General features: G+C 44.2%; 1 protein-coding gene across 2 annotated transcripts in view; it reads right to left on the bottom strand.

Moving 5' to 3' along the window:
• Window positions 1–443: 443 nt before the first annotated feature.
• Window positions 444–9,638, bottom strand: part of CTNNBIP1 (catenin beta interacting protein 1) — a 29,762-nt gene continuing 20,567 nt past the window's right edge. For both annotated transcript variants that reach the window (XM_088671559.1, XM_088671558.1), the window contains exon 4: window positions 444–3,397. In XM_088671559.1, the coding sequence (XP_088527685.1) occupies window positions 3,339–3,397 (59 nt within the window). In that variant the 3' untranslated portion in view covers window positions 444–3,338. The remainder of the gene's footprint in view (window positions 3,398–9,638) is intronic.

Genomic DNA, 9,638 nt, shown 5'->3' with positions numbered 1-9,638 from the left:
CCTCTGTATACTGCTGGACTCCAACTCCCATCATCCCTGACCACTGGGTCTTGCTGGAGGGGGCTGATGGGAGACTGGGAGTCCAATAACAAATGGAAGGCGACAGGCTCCTTAACTTTGCTATACAGACTCTGTCTATTTTTCTTATACTGCTATTGTTTTGAAGCTGTGACTTGCCTTGTGGGGTAGAAAGTACATGATTATGTAAACTAGGGCTGCGTTTGAAGGCAGAGGATGCCTACTCCAACAGTCCCATTGAGTTTGATGGGGCTTTCAGCCAGGGAAGTGTGCAGGGCTGCAGCCCCAAACTATTTCCCTCCCTCTTGGCATAAGGAGGGCGTCTGCTTTTAAAACTTGGATCTTGAACTTGCAATCTCACCCAAGAGCAACACAAGGACCTTTTTCATGTTCAGTTGGATCAATATAAAACAAGAAGCAAGGAACAGCTCTTACAAAGTGTATTTCCCTCACCCCTTTCAAGTTACATTTTTAGCCCTCCAAAAGTTTAAAAACCACAGAAACATGTAAGTTTGCTTCCTTAGAAAGATGCAACAGCTTGGAAATGCCATATATCAATGGAACACAGGCCGCAACCAAACAACAAGGCTGTGACAGTGTTGCCTGGTTGACCCAGCAAGCTACCAGTTGAACTTGTTCACTGAATTTCCAGCAGATGTTTTAGTTGTCGAATCAGCCACAAACTGGGCAACAATCCACTCCTGCGCAACAGAGGTACATACGTAGTGCAGAAGCACAGGGTGGAATAGCCTTTCTGCTACTTCTTTAAAAAACAAAAAAAGATGTGGAAGATCTGTGGGGGAGCATAGGAAAAGAAGATTTCTAGGAGGCAAAAAAGATTAATGAAATGTTGGGGCAATGCCACAGCAGGGATAGAGAAGCCTTAATGGACCACATGTTTTCACAAGAACTTCTTTCTGTTAACAGGGGAGTGTTCAGCCTCCATTGCAGTAAAACATAAAAGAGAAAAATAAGTTAATAAAGTTCATCCAATGACAAAGAGGTGGATGGGTAGGGAAAGGTGACCCAGACACTAGCACATCCACCAGCCACTGCAAAAGAAGTGACAGCTTGGCGGGGGGGGGGGGGATCTCTCAGCAACAACACACTTCATTTTGAGATTTAGAGAAATTAGACTTCCCGATCATGGAAGTGTTTGGATGAGGGAAAGCATCAGGATTCTCTTCAATGGAGCAAAAGCTGCACATTTTGTCATGCTACAAAACAAAACACAACAAAACCCTGATAATTAGGATGAAGAGCTGTCCTTTCTGACACATTTAAAAACCGGTCATGGGGAATAAAACCTGAACTGCAAGGGTGAACTGCATTTATTGCTGGTTTTATTGGAACAGGTGTCATCGTCAGCCCCAAGAAACTGAGGCTTTTCACATTGGGAACTTTTATGAAGTTGCAAATAAAAACTCAAGTATTATTTCCAGAGAGGGAACACCTGCTCTTTGCAGGTAGACCAATTCATTTGGGATCGTCTTCGTTCCTCTTTTCTGTATATTATCTCTTATCATATGCTATTATTCTTGGTATCTCCTCCTCCTCCCCTCCTCTCTCTCTCTCTTTCTCTCTCACACACACACTCAGATAGCAATAGCACCCCTCATAACCAAGGGCACTTGGAAACTCTAGTTCAGGCATCCCCAAACTGCGGCCCTCCAGATGTTTTGGCCTACAACTCCCATGATCCTTAGCTAACAGGACCAGTGGTCAGGGATGATGGGAATTGTAGTCCAAAACATCTGGAGGGCCAAAGTTTGGGGATGCCTGCTCTAGTTTGCCACAGCGAGGTTCTCAAGCTGGTTCCTCTAGATAATGATATCTCATGCAAAGACAGTGAAACCACAAGTTTCTATTTCAATGTTCCCCCACCCCCTCAAATACTTCATCAGTACCATCTTACCTAGGTGCCTTCTTGGAAGTACTGTGAAAATTCACGGCACAGAAGGGAGGAGGAGACTCCTGGATATAGGCAGCAAACAACTCACAGAACTTAAGGGTTCTAACATGCAGCTTCCTGGCAAGCCAGAGAAAGTAGGCAATGAATTAATGCCACTGTCTCTGTTTTTCAACAAACCGGTTGTATCACCTGAAGCCACTTGGATATTTTCAGTGGAGATGTTCTGCCTCCAGAGATCAACAGGCACACAAAACCAAGCCTAATTTGAGGAATTCGTCAATTTCATCTCACTAAGTCAGTGCAGGCATTAGGCCAAAGCTACACAATTCAGGCTCTTACTGCACTGCCACATGTGAAGCAGCCAACAGGTTAAAATCAAACTGTGCAGACTGCTTAGAAGAACTGGTTTGCACTCCTTCCAAGTTTGACACTTTGCATCTCGGAGATATTTGGGAATACAGAATTCTTCCATAGTACTGACAGGCCTTCTGCAGGTGCAAAGGGAGTTGCCCAAATTTGCAGGAGAGGCTCATTGCCACAACTCTAAACAAAGTGTCAGGGGCTTCCAACCACCTCCTTCCTGCATGGGCAGAATTGAGAAAACCAAACATGCTTTCAAGCAACAATTTCTTGAGGAGAACTGAAGAACAGAGGAGACCAGCGGGGAAAAGTCAGCTGCATGTAGACTCTGCAGCCAACAGGAAGTCAACAGTTAAGCCATTTTTTTTCTTCAAAAAAGAAAAAAAGGCAAGCAAGCATGTAATAAATATGGCAAAACATTTTCCCCTCCCACCTTGACAATAAATGTGAAGCAGTAACTAAATACGTTAATTCCCTCTACCCTTCTTCCCTCCCCCCACAAATTTTAGCAAGGAAAACACTGATGTCAGCAAAACACCTGAAAGCCACTCATTTTGCAAACAGCAGCGGCAGTCCATTTCCAGTCTCACACAGCCACACCCCTCTCCAAAAACACACACAAGCATGACCTAAATAAGCACCAGAGCTTGAAGGCTTTTAGAAGTAGGATGTCAGCAATAATTCTTAAAAATACAAAATTAAAAATTAAGGGGAGTGTTTCCACTGGTCAAGTTTCCTTCCTTTAGCTAGCCAATCACAGTCCACTTTTTTTTTGAGCCAATCATGAAAGCATTCCTAGAGTTGTCCTTGATTTAAACTGCCTTGCTGACCCACCAACAGGGCATATAGAACAGACGGCTGTGAAATGCATTCAGAAGGTCAGGTAACAGGAAAACTGAATTCAATGGGGTGGGGAAGGCTACCACGGGACAAGACAAAAAAAACCAGGGGAGGGCAAAGGAACTCATGATTGTCCGGCCATCTTCCTTGATTTCCTAGAGCTTATTTGCCCTGCTCCAGCTCTGAATTGCTCCGACAGCCCTTCAAGCTACTGCCTTCTGTCTTCAGTCTCCGATCTGGAAAATGCCATCACCCCATCCTCAGCACCTGTAGAGGAAGGCAAAAAATGGGGTATTATTGGACAGGTAAGTTTTATTTGCTTAGACAAAGAGTAAGGCATACTAGCCAGTTTCCTGTATTGTGAGGAGATCTATTTCCCAAAAGCTAGGAGGGGCTGTGGGTAAAGAGAAATATGCCGATTATTAGGGCAGATAATTACTATTCTTTATCACTGTGCATCAGATATGGAACAACTGATTGGTTCAAAATTGGGAAAGGAGTACGACAAGGTTGTATATTGTCTCCCTGCTTATTTAACTTATATGCAGAATTCATCATGCGAAAGGCTGGACTAGATGAATCCCAAGCCGGAATTAAGATTGCCGGAAGAAATATCAACAACCTCAGATATGCAGATGACACAACCTTGATGACAGAAAGCGAGGAGGAATTAAAGAACCTTTTAATGAGGGTGAAAGAGGAGAGCGCAAAATATGGTCTGAAGCTCAACATCAAAAAAACCAAGATCATGGCCACCGGTCCCATCACCTCCTGGCAAATAGAAGGGGAAGAAGTGGAGGCAGTGAGAGATTTTACTTTCTTGGGCTCCTTGATCACTGCAGATGGTGACAGCAGTCACGAAATTAAAAGACGCCTGCTTCTTGGGAGAAAAGCAATGACAAACCTAGACAGCATCTTAAAAAGCAGAGACATCACCTTGCCGACAAAGGTCCGTATAGTTAAAGCTATGGTTTTCCCAGTAGTGATGTATGGAAGTGAGAGCTGGACCATAAAGAAGGCTGATCGCCGAAGAATTGATGCTTTTGAATTATGGTGCTGGAGGAGACTCTTGAGAGTCCCATGGACTGCTAGAAGATCAAACCTATCCATTCTTAAGGAAATCAGCCCTGAGTGCTCCCTGGAAGGACAGATCGTGAAGCTGAGGCTCCAATACTTTGGCCACCTCATGAGAAGAGAAGAATCTTTGGAAAAGACCCTGATGTTGGGAAAGATTGAGGGCACTAGGAGAAGGGGACGACAGAGGACGAGATGGTTGGACAGTGTTCTCGAAGCTACGAACATGAGTTTGACCAAACTGCGGGAGGCAGTGCAAGACAGGAGTGCCTGGCGTGCTGTGGTCCATGGGGTCACGAAGAGTCGGACACGACTAAACGACTAAACAACAACAACAACAATCACTGTGCAGGCTTTGAGGAGCTTTTAAATTATTGGCTACAAGGTTTTGAGAGAGAGAGAGTGTGTGTTAAATGCAAGTTATAACACCTTATTTTCACCTTGTGTTCAGAGGAATCAATGTTGTTCCCAAACACTGATTATAATTAAAACCTACAGTGCATTCTGAGAGCGAGCTAAAGTGCTTCTTTTTAAAGATGACTGAAAGTGTTAAATGACTCAGAAGTCCAAAAGAACATAGTAAAGATGACAGATCAGAGACCTGGCATGCACAAGCCAGCAGTGCTGTGCGTGGGTTGTACAAGTGATCCTCCCATTCCTCCCTAATTCAACCCCCCCCCCCCGTATCATATGCAGACAGATGTTGATCCTTTTGTCCCACTGGCTAGAAAATTCACTACTTGTTCTGTTGAGTGATGTTGAATATGAGACAAAGGACTACAGGACAAGGTTAAACAGTGCTAGCTATTTTGCTTTCCTCCTCAAATCATTCATATATAATACTTATACAATACTGGGTATCCTAGATTTGCTAGAGTGGTTGTGGTGTACAATATTAGTGTTGTTAAACTGCAAAGACCTGGGTCTGAATCTCCACTTAGCCATTGAAAATAACTGGTTAACCATGAGATGACAGGCACATTTTCTCAGCCCAACCTACCTCACAGGGTTGTTGTGAGGATAACAGAGGGAGACCATGCTATGTATGCTAACCTCAAACTCCCTCAAAGCTAGTACATAAATGTAAATATAAATATAAATATAATAATAATAATAATAATAATAATAATAATAATAATAATAATAGCAGCATTTTAATTACAGGGAAGCAACTGGTCTCAGTCCACTTCACCACACCTGCTGTTACACAAGGCCCTTGCTGCCTTGGTGAAATTCCCTTATTCCTATCTTCTAGTGGCCTGTGACTGGAAGTTCCCAGTTCTTTTTCTTGAATAGCAAGATGTTTATGAAGTAATATGGGGATGGAATGCTTTACTGCTTCCAGAAACCACACAAACAGGAAAGTCCCTGGATGAGTGCAATCCCGAGTCTTCAAGTGGTAACTTGCTGCGGTCTGTGTACAACCATTTAGGAAGCCTGTCCTGTTAAAGGGAGATGAGAAGATCAAAATCTGGGGAAGCACAAACAGCCTTCTCCCCACTTAGGCAGGCAATACAGGCAAGCTGGCTTTCCAGATGGCTACATCAACCCTAACAAGCCACCATTCCATAAAACAGGTAATCTGCATCCACTTGATGACCTATTGTGAACTATTTGCTCAGTACTTCGCTGACAAAATCGCTTGGATCCTTTCTGATTTGGATGCTATAGTTGATATAGGTCCAGTGGATGTAACTTTGGCCTCTGCTTGTCCAGCATAAATGGATACCTTTCCATTTCTACAGCCTGAGGATGTGGACAGGATCCTTGGAAATGTGAGAGCTACATGTGTGCTGGATCATTGCACAAGGTCTAGCAAGGGGGTGCCCCCCTGGTCAATGCCTCCTTACAAGAAGGCAGGATTCCAGTGAGCCTAAAGGAGGAAGATTTAAGACCTTTATTGAAAAAGCCCTCCTTGAATCCCACTGTACTGGAAAATGATTGGCCAGTCTCCAATTTCCTATTTTGGAGCAAGGTACTAGTGTGTGGTGGCATCTCAGCTCAGGGGTTTCTGGAGGAGACTGATTAGCTAGATCCATTTCAATCTGGTTTCAGGCCTGGTTATGGGACACAGACAGCTTTGGTTGTCTTGGTGGATGACCTATGCCAAGAACAGGGAAGGGGGAATGTGTCCTGTTGGCTCTGCTGGATCTCTTGATAGTTTTCAATACTATTGGCCATGTTATCCTTCTGGACTGCCTTGCTGGGATGGGACTTAGAGGCACTGTTGCACAGTGGCTGTTCCATCCTAGAGCAGCGAACCCAAAAAGTGGTGCTGGAGGAATCCTGCTCGATGCCTTGGCCATTGGCCTACAGCAGGCATAGGCAAACTCGGCCCTCCAGATGTTTTGGGACTACAACTCCCATCATCCCTAGCTAACAGGACCAATGGTCAGGGATGGTGGGAGTTGCAATCCCAAAACATCTGGAGGGCCGGGTTTGCCTATGCCTGGCCTACAGAGTCCCTCAGGGTTCTATTTTGTTCTGTCCCCCATGCTATTTAACATTTACATGAGAGGTTGTCCAGAGTTTCAGGGTTTGGTGTCACCAGTATGCTGATGACACCTAAATCCAAGGAAGCTGTCTTGGTTCTAAGTCAGCGTCTATCATCAGTAATGGACTGGATAAGGGTGAACAAATTGAAACTTAATCCAGACAAGACAGAGGCGATCTTGGTCAGTCGGAAGGGAGAACGGAATAAGGAATCAGCCTGTGCTGGATGGAGTCAAACTCCCCCTGAAAACCCAGGTTCACAGTTTAGACGTACGTCTAGACTCAGCCCTGAGCATGGGTGCCCAGGTTTCTTCAGTGGCCAGGAGTGCATTTGCCCAGTTAAATTTAGTGCACCAGCTGTGCCCGTTCCTTGAGGTGTTTGATTTGGCCACAGTGACACATCTGGTAGTTAAGCCACTTTTGTGCACGGCTGGGAATGCAGTACAGGATGGCCAAGATCTACAGCAGAACTTTCCACCCCCAGGGCCCACCTAAGAGGGCTAAAAACTATCGACATGAGTAGTTACAAAATGGGGTGCAGGGCTGAAGTCAGTCACAAAATGGCAGCAGGTGGAGGCAGAGTCTGACGTTATCAGTCAGTTATTACCACCATCATTTCCCCTCTTTGGAAACAGTTAAATTATTTGGCACAGCAGGTTCCATAGTTCAGTCTTCTTAAAAGTTAAGGAAAACATTGAATGGTCATATTGTGACTCAGACTCTCAATTTAGGCAGAAACTGCTGTTTCAGAGGCTCTAGGGGAGAAGAGGACCTCTCAAAATAGTTTTACTTCATTTCGGGTCATTTCTCCTTTCATACTTGTACCCTATTCCAACCCCAAACTGACAGTTCCTTTATCTCTTTCTGCTCTTACATTCACTTCCTCCTAATAATAGTTTCCCTCTTATTATCCTATTCCTCTTTATTCCCAGCTTTTATATTATACTATAGTTATTGCTATTATTATTATTTAAAGATTAACCCTCTCTTTCTAATTCACTTCAACACCACAACCAGTTCTTTCCTTTACAGAATGGAGGAGTGGCTTCCTGGCTTGGCAAATGACTGCATGGGAAGGATGGAGGAGTGGGGTGGGGGGGTATAAGCAGAGATGTGAAGCAGAGGGGCCAGAACCCCAAAGTGCTTCTCCTTTCCCTCTCAGTCTGCCCAACCTTTTTCCTTCCTTCCTTCCTTCCTTCCTTCCTTCCTTCCTTCCTTCCTTCCTTCCTTCCTTCCTTCCTTCCCCATCCCCCTCTTCTACTGTCCTGTCCTCTCCTTCTTTCCCTTCTAACTTGGTATGATACAGCCTCACTCTCTATCTCCTGCTCCCATGCATGCATGTACAGTATACCGTGTGCAAAGGGAGCGGCTGACATTGGCTAGGGGACAGGCGACTGCACTGAGGCCCACTAGTAATCCCTAGCCCAGCAGCCTGAGAAATGGTGATCTAGGACACATGGGGTGGGGGGGAGGGAGAAAGATGATCCATCCAGTTAGCCTTGAGCCCCTCTTTAAAACAGGCTTCTGGACAGCAAGGTGGTCTTATGGGGAATGTCTTATGCCATGTTTAATTTGCTGCAGAACTTCTGGCCTCCCAAGGCTGACACAAGAGGAAGCTGCTGGTACTTTCATCTGCAGATCCTCTAGCAGCAATGATCAGAATCAAATTAAGAAGCAGCATGCTCTCCAAGAGTCCCCACCCACATGGCTGCGGATGTTTAGCTAAGCCTTCAATTGATCTTTAGTTTTTAAAATGATCTTTGCCATTCAAGTGCAACTGATAACATAAAAGCATCCCCCCCCTGGCCCCATACCAACTAATTAGGCCTGTATGAACGGATTATTTCCTTTAATAAGGCTTTCTTTGAAGCCTCTTGGTTAAAAGGATTAGATAGCAGAGAGAGCAGTTCCAAATGCAACACACCAACAGACTCAAGTTTTTTCTTCCTCCTGAAAGACACTCAAGGAAGCCACTTTGCTGTTTTTGCTGATGGGAGATTAATTTAAGTCACTGTCTTTTGGCAACTTAGTTCAAAGCAATGCATTGCCCCTGGACAGAGATAAATAGTAAGGAGATGGTTATGACAACAGTTTTATGTCTTGCAAAGTTGCTTTAGTTATAAGTAGAGAAAGCAACTCACAGACCCACCACCCACAGGCTCATTTTGGTCAGAACATAGTACTCTTGGATGTAGAAAGGAAGCACGGCTACTAAGTGTCATGGACTGGTTGGATGCAAAGGAATGGTGGGAGCCAGCAGGGGAACCACCAAAAGAAGGCTCAGCCTGGGGAGTGGTGGTGGGACGATGATGAGTGGTCACAGGGAAAAGCAGGAAAAGATTGGGAGGTGCTGGTGTCGGAACACATCATTGGGGGAAATGTGTTCCTCTGACTGGAAGTTTGAGATCTGTGTTTATAATGTTCATTATATATTACAATTTACTAACTCTTAGTAGCACAAAAGGGAAAACCTGAACACCACACAAACAGGTTGTTGCAAGTAAGCATTATAATAGTAACACTAACTGCCAGGGGAATTAGTGATCCTATAAAAAAGAAACACACAGATTCACAAATGCCCTAGGGGAAGTAAAATCCTCAGTGGCACTTGGTTTCAACACCAAGTGACAGCACCAGGTTCAAATAAAGGACGAGGAGGTAGCAGTTATTTTTGGCAAAATAACTTGTATTGTATTCAGAATATTGTATTCTGAAATACAGTAATGGTAGATATGTTTTTATTAATGGGACAATGAATGGATCTGTATATGCACCAAGTTTGAAGCAACTTCATTTTATTCAAAAGGTATTACATACCCTCCAACATTTCTCTAATGAAAATAGGGATGTCCCATTCCATAATGATAATTTTACTATTTATACCCCACACATCTTCTTGGGTTGCCCCAGCTCTCTGGGCAGCTTCCAACATATATAGAAA

This window comes from Zootoca vivipara, chromosome 6 (assembly GCF_965207765.1).
Source record: "Zootoca vivipara chromosome 6, rZooViv2.hap1.1, whole genome shotgun sequence".
Taxonomy (NCBI): Eukaryota; Metazoa; Chordata; class Lepidosauria; order Squamata; family Lacertidae; genus Zootoca; species Zootoca vivipara.
The sequence above is the reverse complement of the archived record's forward strand: the minus strand, read 5'-3'. Positions and strand labels throughout refer to the sequence as shown.